This window comes from Amphiura filiformis, chromosome 7 (assembly GCF_039555335.1).
Source record: "Amphiura filiformis chromosome 7, Afil_fr2py, whole genome shotgun sequence".
Classification (NCBI taxonomy): Eukaryota; Metazoa; Echinodermata; class Ophiuroidea; order Amphilepidida; family Amphiuridae; genus Amphiura; species Amphiura filiformis.
Window position 1 is genome coordinate 59,759,362 of NC_092634.1, and position 16,075 is coordinate 59,775,436.

At 38.0% G+C, this 16,075-nt stretch overlaps 1 protein-coding gene across 1 annotated transcript; it reads left to right on the forward strand.

Moving 5' to 3' along the window:
* Positions 1–6,303: 6,303 nt before the first annotated feature.
* LOC140157976 (uncharacterized) lies at positions 6,304–15,391 on the forward strand. Its single transcript, XM_072181225.1, has 3 exons — positions 6,304–6,482; positions 9,517–9,704; positions 14,840–15,391. Exons 1-3 carry the CDS (start codon positions 6,437–6,439, stop codon positions 15,389–15,391), a joined length of 786 nt encoding a protein of 261 aa, XP_072037326.1. The 5' UTR covers positions 6,304–6,436.
* Positions 15,392–16,075: the final 684 nt, after the last annotated feature.

Genomic DNA, 16,075 nt, shown 5'->3' on the forward strand with positions numbered 1-16,075 from the left:
AATAAATAACATGCATTACTCGTTGACTGCCGATAAACGTCCCAATAAATCGGACTTAGTCACCGGTCAGTTCTCATGATAGATTTCCATGGCTAACGATGGTTAACTATGAAAACATGTTAAAGGACATCAAGAAAATTGTCTAAGTTATTTATTTTGAGCTCTTTCGAGTATCGACGAGTAATGGATATATTCTGTAGATTTAGGTTTTGTCTGTGACTGCTAATGTGAGGCCGTCGTAGGTCGTACGGGGCTCAAACTCGGTGGGTGGGTGTAGCTCTGTCCTAGCAAGAAGAAGTTTATGTTCGTTAAGTCATCCGGCCCCCCCTCCCAGGGGTCATTTGAGGTCAAATGACTAAAGACTGTCATATGGGCATGAAACTAGGTCGTACGAGGCTCAAACTCGGTAGGTGGGTGTAGTTCTGTCCTGGCAAGAAGAAGTTTATGTTCGTTAAGTCATCCGACCCCAGGGCCCCCTCCCAGTGGTCATTTGAGGTCAAATGACTAAAAACTGTCATATGGGCATGAAACTAGGTCGTACGGGACTCAAACTCGGTGGGTGGGTGACGTTCTGTCCTGGCAAGAAGATGTTTATGTTCGTTAAGTCATCCGACCCCGGGGCCCCTCCCAGGGGTCATTTGAGGTCAAATGACTAAAAACTGTCATATGGGCATGAAACTAGGTCGTACGGGACTCAAACTCGGTGGGTGGGTGTAGTTCTGTCCTGGCAAGAAGATGTTTATGTTCGTTAAGTCGTCCGACCCCGGGGCTCCCTCCCAGGGGTCATTTGAGGTCAAATGACTAAAAACTGTCATATGGGCATGAAACTAGGTCCTACGGGGCTTAAACTCGGTGGGTGGGTGTAGTTCTGTCCTGGCAAGAAGATGTCTATGTTCGTTAAGTCATCCGACCACGGGGCCCCTCCCAGGGGTCATTTGAGGTCAAATTACTAAAACTGTCATATGGGCATGAAACTAGGTCGTACGGGGCTCAAACTCGGTGGGTGGGTATAGTTCTGTGCTGGCAAGAAGATGTTTATGTTCGTTAAGTCATCTGACCACGGGGTCCCCTCCCAGGGGTCATCTAAGGTCAAATTACTAAAAAGTGTCGTATGGGCATGAAACTTGGTAGGTACAGTCAACATTTAAAGCAGCATTTTTTTAAGGTCATTTTGGGGTCATCCAAGGTCACCACGGGTCATCTGAGGTCAAATTAGTAAAAGCTCATATATGGGCATGAAACTTGGTAGGTACAGTCAACATTTAGAGTTATAAGTTTAGGTCATTTTGGGGTCATCCAATGTCACCCTGGGGTCATCTGAGGTCAAATTAGTAAAATTGTCATATGGGCATGTCACCATCAGCCTGGTAATCGCGCCCAGCCGAGAACCGCCAAATATGGGTAACCGCCTAGTCTATTTTAAAACTGATGCATCAATGACTATGTTCATCATGTCATATAGAGGCCTTGCATGCGACGTATCATCCCGTAAACATGGCGGACTACTCAAATGCATTCAACAAAAGCATGATTGCAATCTACCGTGACAGTTCGTCTCACACACATAATCCTGCACTACGATCAAATAGAGGCCTTGCATGTGACGTATCATCCCGTAAATATGGCGGACTACTCAAATGCATTCAACAAAAGCATGATTGCAATCTACCGTGACAGTTCGTCTCGCTCATATAACCCTGCACTACGATCGAATAGGTTGATGACAACATTTGATTGAATGGACTGCACTCCGCCATAACTACGGTGAAGGACACCGGTTCAAATCCTTTGTTTGGAGCCAATCGATAAAAGAATGCAAGGCCTCTATAGGTTGATGACAACATTTGATTGAATGGACTGCACTCCGCCATAACTACGGTGAAGGACACCGGTTGAAAACCTTTGTTTGGAGCCAATCAATAATTTCATGCAGGGCCTCTATTGTATCATTCTCACATAGATATAGAAATACTAAATTCGTTCACTATCTATATTTTTACTTCTAGTAGAGCTCCAATCTAAGGGTTAAAGTTATGTTTAGGTTAGGTTAGGATTTTTAAAAGTACCCAGTACAGTGAACCTTATGGTACAAATGCGCGCGAAAATTTTAGCATAGGCCTATTGAAACTAAACTGGTGAAATATGGGACAAAAGTGGAATAAATTCATTTTGTGGCTATAAAATGGCCAAATATGAGGTTAATTTCGACACAAACCAATACACAGGCGTCAATATTGGGGGGGTGTGATTATATTGACCATCCCCCTGGCAAAATATTGTGGCATTTATCCCCCCCCCCCCGATCTACGCCTATGTAATTTAGAGCCCTGTGACTCCATCGGTCTCCCTCTCCCTCTCTTCTTCCCCCCCCCCTCCTTCCTTTTTTTCTTCCTCCCCTTGGCGGAAACTCTAATAGGCACAAAGGACCAATATGCGATACGTAATCTATTTCCTCTTCTTTCTATATCTAACCTCCTTGGGCCTACATATTAGTACTGATATATCATACGCTGGCGAAATTACGTAATTAATCGGATTAATTAACATACTGAGCAATAGGTGAAAACAATTTTGACAAAAGGAGTTGTCCTTGTCAATTTGTAGACATGTACTTTTGATTATTTACATAGCTTCTTCTCCAATCACTGTGTAAAACATCCATCCAAAAATCTGATTGCTATTATTATATGGATGAATGGACATATCACAAAAGGATTGCTTATCTCAATAGGGCACGGCGTTATTGGGCGTTTTATCGGAGGTCACCGAGTAATGCCGAAGATCAAAATCGATTTTATGTATTTTGTATGTATCATAGGAAGCTCGTATTAATTTTCTCTATGCGCTTGAGAATTCAACAATATAAATAATGGTAGCTCTATTATAATACACATTAATGTTTTAAGCAGATAAAATTCCAAAATATAATACGTTTTCTGCCTTTGCTTGTCACGTGGTAGGCCTATGTTGAAGTTGCGATTATAATTTTAAATAAGTTTCAGATGAATAACAAGAAGACAAGTGGCCTAGTGGTCTAAGGCGCTAGGCTCATAGAGTACTAAGCGTTGCGCCGTGAGTTCGAACCCCGCCTCTGCCAAACTTTAAAAGAAGTAAATTAAAATTTGAATTTTTTTAATTTCATATTTGGGAAATGTGACTGGGAGAATTTATGTATGGTGTGGAGTGGTGTGATAGGGCATGTACTTTAACTGGCCGGCGCGGTCCGGTGACTAAGTCTTTATTGGGCGTTTTATCGGCAGTCAACGAGTAATGGAAACGGAAAATCCCAAGCTAAATAGCAATTTTTTAATGGGAACAAACTAGACCCATGTAGAAGAAACTGAAAAGAAAGAAAGAAAGAAAGAAGCTAAATGGAAATGCAAGAAGGAACAGGTTTAGAAAAATAAAATTTACCTTTTCAATGATTCTACCTTTTCAGTAATTCCTCCTGTTTTAGTGATCGCTCCCATTTACTCATCTAGCGGGGACCCGCGCGAACAGGGATGTGACTCGCACGCACGGGTCGCATATGCATAGGCCAACTTTCCGTGCCAGAGAAATAGAAAAGAAAAGAAAGTAGGACAAAACTGAAAAGGTAGGCCTACTATGGATGGGTTATGGGTACAGGGTTGTGGATTAGAGTAAATAAATAAATAAATCTATATAAATAAAAGGAAGACGCATATGCATAGGCCAACTTTCCGTACCAGAAAAGAAAAGAAAGTAGGACAAAAAGGGGTAATGGGTTTGGTTAAGAGATTACCAAAATGATAAAAATCGTAAGGATACGGGAGGCAGGAAGGAACCTAAAAATGAAAGAATAAATAAATAAATAAATAATTCATGAAAAAAGGAAGCTAAAATAATGAGAACAGAATTAAATACAAACGGGAAATCACAAGCTATAACTTATAAGCAGGAAATATGAAAAATGGGAACAAAATAATAGAAAAAAAAACCCTAAAGCTAAAAGGACAAATCTAAGTAAGGGTAGATTTATAAAATAATGCATATGAACGGGTTTCAATAAATAAATAACATGGGAACGGAAAATCACAAGCTAAGCAGCATATCTATTGGAACAAAATAGATTTATGTAGAAGAAACTGAAAAGAAAGAAAGAATAAAATGAATAAAAAAGAAAAGAAAGGGAAGAAAAAAAAGATACGGGTATTATACAGGTTACTAAATGAAACGGGAGCAAAATAAAGAAGGAAAGAAAGAAACTAATCAGGAAACGTAAGAAAAAAAGCTAAAATTAAAAACTAATCAGAAAATATAAGAAAAATGAAGCCAAAATAATGAAAACAGAATTAAATATATTAACATAAATAACGGGAAATCACAAGCTAAGCAGCATAAAAAAGAAGCTAAAAGTGAAACGTAATAAAGGACAGATTAGAAAATAATGGGAATGCGGTTAGGCCTAAATAAATAAATAACATGGAAACGGAAAATCCCAAGCTAAACAGCAATTTTTTAATGGGAACAAACTAGACCCATGTAGAAGAAACTGAAAAGAAAGAAAGAAAGAAGCTAAATGGAAATGCAAGAAGGAACAGGTTTAGAAAAATAAAATTTACCTTTTCAATGATTCTACCTTTTCAGTAATTCCTCCTGTTTTAGTGATCGCTCCCATTTACTCATCTAGCGGGGACCCGCGCGAACAGGGATGTGACTCGCACGCACGGGTCGCATATGCATAGGCCAACTTTCCGTGCCAGAGAAATAGAAAAGAAAAGAAAGTAGGACAAAACTGAAAAGGTAGGCCTACTATGGATGGGTTATGGGTACAGGGTTGTGGATTAGAGTAAATAAATAAATAAATCTATATAAATAAAAGGAAGACGCATATGCATAGGCCAACTTTCCGTACCAGAAAAGAAAAGAAAGTAGGACAAAAGGGGTAATGGGTTTGGTTAAGAGATTACCAAAATGATACAAATCGTAAGGATACGGGAGGCAGGAAGGAACCTAAAAAATGATAGAATAAATAAATAAATAAATAATTCATGAAAAACGGAAGCTAAAATAATGAGAACAGAATTAAATACAAACGGGAAATCACAAGCTATAACTTATAAGCAGGAAATATGAAAAATGGGAACAAAATAATAGAAAAAAAAACCCTAAAGCTAAAAGGACAAATCTAAGTAAGGGTAGATTTATAAAATAATGCATATGAACGGGTTTCAATAAATAAATAACATGGGAACGGAAAATCACAAGCTAAGCAGCATATATCTATTGGAACAAAATAGATTTATGTAGAAGAAACAGAAAAGAAAGAAAGAATAAAAAAAAAAAAAAGGAAAGGGAAGACAAAAAAGATACGGGTATTATACAGGTTACTAAATGAAACGGGAGCAAAATAAAGAAGGAAAGAAAGAAACTAATCAGGAAACGTAAGAAAAAAAGCTAAAATTAAAAACTAATCAGAAAATATAAGAAAAATGAAGCCAAAATAATGAAAACAGAATTAAATATATTAACATAAATAACGGGAAATCACAAGCTAAGCAGCATAAAAAAGAAGCTAAAAGGAAACGTAATAAAGGACAGATTAGAAAATAATGGGAATGCGGTTAGGCCTAAATAAATAAATAACATGGAAACGGAAAATCCCAAGCTAAATAGCAATTTTTTAATGGGAACAAACTAGACCCATGTAGAAGAAACTGAAAAGAAAGAAAGAAAGAAGCTAAATGGAAATGCAAGAAGGAACAGGTTTAGAAAAATAAAATTTACCTTTTCAATGATTCTACCTTTTCAGTAATTCCTCCTGTTTTAGTGATCGCTCCCATTTACTCATCTAGCGGGGACCCGCGCGAAGCGCGGGTATCCCGCTAGTAACAATAATAATAATAATAATAATAATAATAATAACACTAATAATAATAATAATAATAATAATAATAATAACACTAATAATAATAATAATAATAATAATAATAATAACACTAATAATAATTTTGCCAAGATGGATGTCTGGATAGAGGAAAGAAACATTTTTCTGTGACCTATGGTTTTTGACCTATGAAACTTGCAAAATACGTCCCCACCTAAGTCCCCGCAGTGGGGGGGGGGGCAGGAACTGCAACTGACAGCCCCATAATTACAATGCCATTATTTCCAGGTATTTTTATTCATTTGTATGTGTATTCATTAGAAAAATGCTGCAGCGCCACTGAAGTAATAATGATTTGTTCAACTTTTATTTTATTTCTAGAGGGCGCTTGACAAGTTCTGTGATTGACACAGGCACACAGGCGGGGTGATTGACAGTTGCAGGGCTAATTGATAGACTACAGGCTGTCTGTAATAGCAGCCCAAAAATAGAAAAATTACCCCGCGAAAAGATCGCAACGAAATTGACTTTCCAGATGGGTTAATTTTTCCTGAATTTCGTCTTGATCTGAAGCGCAAATTGGTAACAATGTCCTTGCAGTGGCGTATAGAAGGGCCCGGCGATAACCCGTTGTGTAAGTTGACATTTTGTAGCTCTCTGCATCATTTACTGCGTTACAAATTGCACAGACATGACAGAGCAAATTTGTGTGTTTTTATTTTTTAAGCTTACTGGAAAAACACAGACATGACAGTAGGGACCACTAGTTCGAGATACTCTAGCTAAAATTCAGGTTTACATTTACTATCTTACATTATCTTGCTGTATTTCAGCTAGAGCGTCAGACAACAAGCTTCCGGGTTTTTTGGAGAACAATAGGCCTACTGTTACATTATGTAAGACGAAGTCAAGAAGAAACCTGCCCCGGAGCCCGCCCTACATGCCCTAATCATTATATTTCATTGTACTTATTGCAAATTGCCTCCACACATTATGTAATCATCACAAATCTTTTGTGAGGACTAGTGAGTGGATAAGAAATTGACAGCGGAGCATATGCGAAAGTTGTCTCATTTGCTCTCGGATCATTAAAATGAAAGTGGTTACATAGAGAAATCAGGCCAATTTTCACTAAACGAGCTTCTACTGAATGAAATAAAAATATCCAATTAAAATCCCATTCAGATTTTAAAACTATACACATTCTTCTCACAAAATCCGCTCATAAAATGTGTTTAGAAGCTTTCATTTCTCAGGACGGTCGTGTAAATGTTGCAAAATCACCCTTTTTTTACATGCGAAAGGGCAAAAATTAGCGTGAATCCAGTGAAATCCCGACACTCAAATGGTCCTCTCGCGGTTGTTGATGATCCAATTCTTTTTTCCCAAAGTGCCTTGCAAAATTGATTACCTGCTTTAGAAGTATCTATAAAAACAATTCTGATAGGTCAAATATTTTTTCCGGACTATTCAATAATGTAAAATATCCAATCGGTATGCGTGTTATTAAAAGGTCAGGAAATAGCCCATTAGCATGACGTCATCACGACATCCCGGATGCGTTGCTTGGGGACGCTGCCGCCATTACCGCTTCAATCAGCTGATTGTAAGGACGTACTTTGCATCATTTCATTTAATTTTAACATTTCTTTGCGTTCAAAAAGATAGTTTTAGCTCTGATATACTATTTTAATTTTACTGGAAGTCATTTGCTGGTTTAACAGAGTGGTGAATCAACAAAATATCGCATTTTATTTTATCCGTGTACATGTCAAATCTCCCAACCGGACCCAAGGCCAAGTCGGCTTGAGCCGCAGAACTTGCACTGTAGGGGTAAATAGGGTTTCCTGTGTGTTATGTTTTTCTACGCTTTGCGATATATGAGGACCTGACACATAAGTTGTTGTGGTATTTGTGGAAAATTTGTAGTAATAAAAGTTTGTATTAATTTTAGTATTAAGAAACAGAAAACAACCAACACATGCTTCATGACCAGTTTGTGAATCTTTCCCCCATGCACAACAATGGAGTGGTCCTAATTGCAAACTCCCTGGGTGTGCTTATGCATTATTGAACAAGCCTATTAATCTCCTGTGCAATGACCCAGTGAATTGTGTACACAGAACTTTGCACTGTGTGTGGATGAGGATGTCTATATCAAATGAGACAATACTGCCAAAACGTTTCCATATGATACGAACGACACGCTGATTTTTAGTCATGTTAGTTGTCAATCATGAATTGCTGCCACGTTTTAGTATTTTACTGCATGGCATTCTGCAAAAAAAAAGCGCAAGCACCATGACAAATTATGCCGTATTTTTCTTTTGATCATTTCATATGAAGTATTAAAAGCTGAATGCGATCTGTACTTTTGTAACATTCTGATCGCTTTTGATCACCTATTATCGGCGAATTTGCTTGAAAACATGTGAGTTCATGTTGTGTAAACATAATTAGCATGAACACAAATGAAATTACGATGCAATACAATGCAATTTGAATGCGCAGCAGATCTATAGAAACAACGTTGCCCGGTTTTATGCAGAATTAGACCACGTCTGGGGACCACTGACATACATCTACATGACATAGTTAGGCATGATCACAAAATTTTGAAGTACCGGTTTTTTTTACATGGAATATTTTGTTTAAAAAGGTGATTATTTAACTTAAAAAATGAGGGCTCAAATATCAACAAAGGTATGGGCAAATGTCTGTTTTTAAAATTTTTCATTTTTCTGCGGCCGTCATTGACAATGCCTTACAATGACTTACTGTACAGGGATGCCAGTCTTCCGGTTTTAACTAGCTCTAGTATAGAGCCTCTGCCAATGCCCAATAGCACAAGTAATTATAGGTCTGACCATACCATGTACAGCCGCTAGAACGAACCAAATCTCCGAAAGCGCAAATCTAACGCTGATGATTAAAACCAGACTCCTAAAGAAGCACTGAACTTCTTAATGAATGTAATAGCGAGTGCTGCAAATAGCATTTTAGGATTGTAAAACTCTTTTACCAAAGGCAGCTATTACTTGATACAGCAATCAAGACTGCAAACATAGCTACCATGTATAAAAAAATATGCAAATGCTTTGGAAATGGTCTAAACTATCTTTAAATTGATGCACTTAACAGTATTGAGAAAATGGCAGCTATAATAAACCACACAAAGTATATGAATCAAAATAGCTGCCTTATGAAATTGTGGTTTAGCTTATCATAAATGTTCTGATGGCCGGTGGCCCCATAGGACGAGGTCCGATTTCGATGAAATTTTGTGTGAGGTATTTATTTTGATAGTGGAACACATTAATGCTATGGACAAAAATCAGAGTTAACATTTTAAAAATAGGGGGGCTATAGATACACCCTAGTGTTTGCGCACGCCACTAAACTTTACGCATTCAATGCTAGAGTACGTTGCGATTGTTTTTCGGTCGGTTGGTTGGTCAGTGTTGACATTTTTTGCAACAATGTTAGATTAAAAAAAAATTTACATAGCAATTTTCAGCATAAACATTATTTAAGTGATGTTCTTTTTATGATTAGCATTTAAGTGTGTGTTTTTTTTTATAAAAAACAATTTTGTCTCTCTTCCATTTTCATTAATAGGCCTATATATTTATTCATGTTGTTTATTCTTTTTTATTTTTACTCAATAGTTAAGCCATTGGGGGTCAAGCACATCCGAGCCAAGAAGGGCAGCACATTACGAGATTCTGACTTTGTTGGACCAAGATCCAGTACCAGAAGGAACAACAGCAAAACAGATATTGTCCTGAAGTTTGGAGGAAAGACATTCCAAGCTCATAAACATGTCTTGCAGAAGGCCAGCGAGTTGTTTAAGAAGGTATATAAGTCACAGTCATCAGGCCTGGAAAAAATGAGCAATTTGGATATCTCCTTGCTGGGAAATTTGGTCATTTGGAGGGAAATTTTGCTTTTTTGCATAAAGAAAATAATGATGGGAAATCTTGTTAAGTTGGAGGAAAATTTATATCTCTCTTACCAGGAAGTAAACATGAACATTTCCAACACTGCATGACCCACTTCAGCCGTGCCAAAGGAGGCAAGTTTGATTTTGAAAATGATCTATTATCAATGACCAGCATACTATTGCTGACAGCCTATATCACCCCCTAACATACCTGCTTGAAAACTTGCTTTTAAAATATTTTTTGCTCCCTACTTTTGCCTGTATTGCAATTTTTCATATGGGTATAATCAGAAATAATGGCACCAAAGTGTGACAAAAGTGTCAAAATTACAAACAGTGTTCAGAGATGTAATTATTGTCTTATTGTAAGCAAAACATATCTAAATTCAAGAAAAAATCTTAAATTATTTTCTGTTTAAGTTTATATCATGCAATATGATGTGCAAAAACTGTGTTGAAGTTTTTAGCATCACATTGTTCTTCAAACTGATGTAAGGATCTATCTAAGTAGTGCTATTGTGTAACACTCCTGACACTGTTCACTACGTGTATGGCCTGAAATATTTTATAAACTACATTTTCTAAAACAGTCTTTGTAATTTTTTGTTGACAACATCTATGGCACTCTCAAAAAAGGCACAGAATTTAGGTGATTTACGCTCATTTTTGTTTTTCGAGCCCACCTTGCATGTTTTTGTAACACTCCTGACACTTTGCTACAGTAACTGTATAGCCTCAAATATATAAATTTGCAAATCACATTTTCTAAAGTAGTTTTTGTAATTTTTGGTAACACTATCTATGGCTATCTCAAAAAGGGGCAAAAAATTGAATTACAAGTTCAATTTTATTGTTGAGCCTACATTACTTACAATTGATTGTCAGGAGTGTAACATTTTGGTCAAGCTATGAAAACCATGTTTTTATGTACATATTTCTTGAATATGAAGGTCTTTACATCAAGATTGCAGCAGTTTGGCTTCAGGAATATATTTTCAGGGCTAAAAGAACACCAACAGACTGGTAATTTCTTCAGAAATTTGAATTATTACCAATTGTGACCATTACACCACGACTGAGCAGTAAATGTCCTCAATTGTATTCTGAGTTACAGTGTAAAATGGGCATGAAGGTCGTATTCATAGGTACCTCAATTTGGTGCTACGTGTACCTCATTTAATGAGATACACGTAGCACCAAATTGAAATACCTATGAATATGACCTTCATGCCCATTTTACACTGTAACTCAGAATACAATTGAGGACATTTACGCTCATTCGTGGTGTACGGTCACAATTAATTAATTCTGTGTAACACTCCTGACATTGCCTATTTAGACAGCTGTAGCAAACATGTTCATTGTTCAAGCAATGGCAAATATTTTTCTTGTTTTTGAGTTCCTATCCCAATGCACTAATAAAATAAAAAGTAATGTATGAATATTGCCAACTTGGTGTATGAAAAAAATCAAGTTGAATTCTGATGTAACACTCCTGACGAGACAGAATTTCTCTTTTCAACCCGCTCTAAAAAGAAAACGATATCATGCAAGTTTAATTTTTTCCAAGTTTGGCCCAAAAAATGTTGCTTTTACTTTAAACAGACTGAAATAGATTATTACTGTCATCATAACCTTACAATGCTACACAATCTGGCGAGAAGTGATTTTTGGAACATATTTTATTTTTCGCACCATGTAGTCTTCACATGTTCCTAAGTAGATTATTAAGCGACTAATATGAAAGAATTTGGTACTTAATAATAGCAGACACTTCACAAAATGCCATGAAAACCCATTCAACACTTTGCAACTTGTATATTTTTTACAGTGCATGATTAAAAAACAAGTACCTCTTTTCTTGTCACGCTAAAGTGTAACACTCCTGACCATATGGGTGAGAAAATTGGGCATATTATTTTTTACATGACAGCTATGACACTACAAATTGCTGTGGTTAAAGGGAAAATCATAACACACTTTTTGAAAGATGAATTTCTTTGCTGGTCTTTTTCATTTGCATAGCAGGCATCAAAAACCAAACGGTGCCATTATTTTTGACTTTACCCATATGCTGCAGCATTTGATCTGATCCATAATATTGGACCTCTATCCTTTATGACTAGGCGGTTACCCGTATTTCGCGGTTCTCGGCTGTCATAGTTATTGGCTTTTGCAGATCTCAAAATCGTTGACCATGGATGACCTAACAAACACAAACCTGGGCTTCCTTGGCCAAAGTTACACCCACCGACCAAGTTTGAGCTCCATGAGCAATTTGAAATCTTTGTTTTTTGACCTATGACCTCTCAACCGTAGGTCTGACAAAAAGGTCACAATGGAACTTTTGTTTGTTAGTCCAATTTCCACCTACCCACCAAGTATGAGCTCCATAGGCAATTTGAAATTTTTACCTTTTTGACCTTTGACCTCTTAAACGTAGGTCTGAAAAAAAGATCACCGTGGAATCTTTTGTTTGTTAGTCCAAGGTGCACCCACCCACCAAGTTTGAGTTCCAGAGGGGCAATTTGAAATTTTGACCTTTCTTGACCTACAGGTATGACCTCTTAACCGTAGGTATGACGAAAATGTCATCGTGGAAACTTTTGTTTGTTAGTCCAAGGTCCACCCACCCACCAAGTTTGAGCTCTATAGGAGCAATTTGAAATTGTGAACTTTCTTGACCTATGTCCTCTTAACCGTAGGTACGGTAGGTATGACTAAAAGGTCACCGTGGAAACTTTTTGTTTGTTAGTCCAAGGTCCACCCACCCACCAAGTTTGAGCTCCATAGGAGTAATTTGAATTTGTTACCTTTCTTGACCTATGACCTCTTAACCGTAGGTATGATGAAAAGGTCACCGTGGAAACTTTTGTTTGTTAGTCCAAGGTCCACCCACCCACCAAGTTTGAGCTCCATAGGGGCAATTTGAAATTGTTACCTTTCTTGACCTATGACCTCTTAACCGTAGGTCTGACAAAAAGGTCATTGTGGAAACTTTTATTTGTTATTCCAAGTCCCATCCACCGACCAAGTTTGAGCTTCATAGGGGCAGTTTGAAATTTTTACCTTTCTTGACCTTTGACCTCTAAACCGTTGGTCTGACAAATAGGTCACCGTGGAAACTTTTGTTTGATAATCCAAGGTCAACACAATGGCATAGCTAGATTTGCCGATTAAAGTATTTGAAATTAGACTTCAATTGAACTTGACCCCGTCCTTGACCTTTGACCTTTAAAAATATAAACTCGTTCGGTCTCATACCAAGCTGCACCCACCCACCAAGTTTGAGCCCAGATGACCTATGGCGGCCTCACACCCACCAAGTATGAGCTCCATAGGCAATTTGAAATTTTTACCTTTTTGACCTTTGACCTCTTAAACGTAGGTCTCAAAAAAAGATCACCGTGGAATCTTTTGTTTGTTAGTCCAAGGTGCACCCACCCACCAAGTTTGAGTTCCAGAGGGGCAATTTGAAATTTTGACCTTTCTTGACCTATGACCTCTTAACCGTAGGTCTGACAAAAGGTAACCGTGGAAACTTTTGTGTGTTAGTCCAAGGTCCACACACCCACCAAGTTTGAGCTCAATGGGAGCAATTTGAAATTCACCTTTCTTGACCTACAGGTATGACCTCTTAACCGTAGGGTATGACGAAAATGTCACCGTGGAAACTTTTGTTTGTTAGTCCAAGGTCCACCCACCCACCAAGTTTGAGCTCTATAGGAGCAATTTGAAATTGTGAACTTTCTTGACCTATGTCCTCTTAACCGTAGGTATGACTAAAAGGTCACCGTGGAAACTTTTGTTTGTTAGTCCAAGGTCCACCCACCCACCAAGTTTGAGCTCCATAGGAGTAATTTGAATTTGTTACCTTTCTTGACCTATGACCTCTTAACCGTAGGTATGATGAAAAGGTCACCGTGGAAACTTTTGTTTGTTAGTCCAAGGTCCACCCACCCACCAAGTTTGAGCTCCATAGGGGCAATTTGAAATTGTTACCTTTCTTGACCTATGACCTCTTAACCGTAGGTCTGACAAAAAGGTCATTGTGGAAACTTTTATTTGTTATTCCAAGTCCCATCCACCGACCAAGTTTGAGCTTCATAGGGGCAGTTTGAAATTTTTACCTTTCTTGACCTTTGACCTCTAAACCGTTGGTCTGACAAAAAGGTCACCGTGGAAACTTTTGTTTGATAGTCCAAGGTCAACACAATGGCATGGCTAGATTTGCTTATTAAAGTATTTGAAATTAGACTTCAATTGAACTTGACCCCGTCCTTGACCTTTGACCTTTAAAAATATAAACTCGTTCGGTCTCATACCAAGCTGCACCCACCCACCAAGTTTGAGCCCGTATGACCTACGGCGGCCTCACATTAGCAGTCACAGACAGACAGACAGATCTACAGATCTACAGACAGAGAATAGCGTATTATTATATAGATATAATAGTCATGCTGGTAGATTCTAAAAACAAAAAATCATATTTTTCATTATCAGTTTTGATCAGTTTTTAAACTATTTTTAAAAGAATGGTAGGAAAGAGATTTTAGCTGTCAAAGTATGATTCAAACAAACTGTCAACCTCTTGAGTGAGTCCAGTTCCCCTGCCTGGAAAAAAAAATGACAATTTGGCAATCCAGTTGCTGGGAAATTTGGTAATTTGGAGGGAAATTTTGCTTTTCTGGATAAAGATATACATAAGAAATGGTGTGAAATCCTGCTTAGTTGGAAGGAAATTTATATCTCTTGCGATGAACATATTTTGCAAGCCTCCCAGTTCCCATCCATCTGAACTACAATGTATATCCAACCCTATGATGGACAGTGATCCTATACCAATATTGTAACCAAGAAACCTTACTGCCATATGGCTAAGGATCAAACAGGGATTTTGTGGGCATGATCTCCGGCTGGCCATACAGCAGTTTGGTTTTTGTATGGATATACTGATTATACTCTGTTACCCCTTTGCTTTTATTGCTGAAAGGTATTCTACATTTATTGTAATATTGCATTTTTGATTGTATTTTTACTCTCTACAGGACCCATCTTTCCAAACGTCAGAGTCGGCAGCAAAGCGAGCCAAACCAGGATCAAGCCATCCCAAGCCAACAGAATTTGATTTGTCCGAGATCCTTCCTGAAGAAGCAAACCAATATGATACCCTCAACAAAGTCATCGACTTTGCCTACACAGGTCGGCTCCCACTTGCCACTGATGTTGGATTCAAGCACTTCTTCGTCACAGTTGTGGCGTTACATTTTAGCGAAGCTTTACACGTTTACGAGATGTATTTCATAAATCTCTTCAAGAGAGAGCAGAGAGTGTTCCCACCGAGTGCAGCAGGTATCATCCTCACGGAGTGTCAGAAGATTCGCAAACCGATCATGTTGTCATCTTGCGCGGAATATCTGGAGAATATCGCCGATAATACGTCCAAGTATCTGCTGAAAGAGCCGCTGGAGAAGTTGCGTGATGATGCAGGCTTCATGGCATATTTGTCAGACAAGGCATTGGTGACATTTCTTGACAGAGATGATCTTGCAAAACCTGCAGAAGAGGCAAAGGTTTGTGTTTTTGGTCAAAAGTTGTAGCAGATAACCGAGTCCATGATATAGATATAAAATATATATTTCAAGAATTGTGCTAACAGCTACCTGGGACTCAAAATACTGTTTGATTCCGAGGGCTATTTTAAACAAATTTCATGAAAAGCAATATGTTCACTAAATAGTTTTGTGGAGGGGACACATTTTCCAAGAGGCACATGTTCTTTTAATCCCAATTTACTGAATATATATTTGCACAAAATATGCCCTATATAGACGCATCTCAAGGGTGACCGTGAAATTAAGTGGGAGATGGGAGCCGTTTGGCCCCCAGAAACTCTGCCCTAGCCCTGGTTCTATATCAATTGTAGTTTGACCACTGACCAGGGGACACTTTTCTCACAAAACTGGCTCCCTGGATAGTGAACCAAAAATATTGAATTCAAAACAACTAATGCTTATTTAACTCATCCAGCACATCTTTATTTTTATTGGCCCCTTGGTAATTGGAAATGACACTGGTTCCTCCAAATCTGGGTGAACCAGGGGTCACTTTTTTTTACCAAAGTGGCCCCTGCTTCAAGCTCTCTTATTTTCACCCTTGGCGCATCCCATGACTGAGCAAATCATAGCAACCCACAATCTTGCGTAATTTGTTCCACAACAAAAATGTGGAAAAAAAGGTATATTAACCCCATGCACGGTCATCTCAGTGTTTGTTTGTGCGAC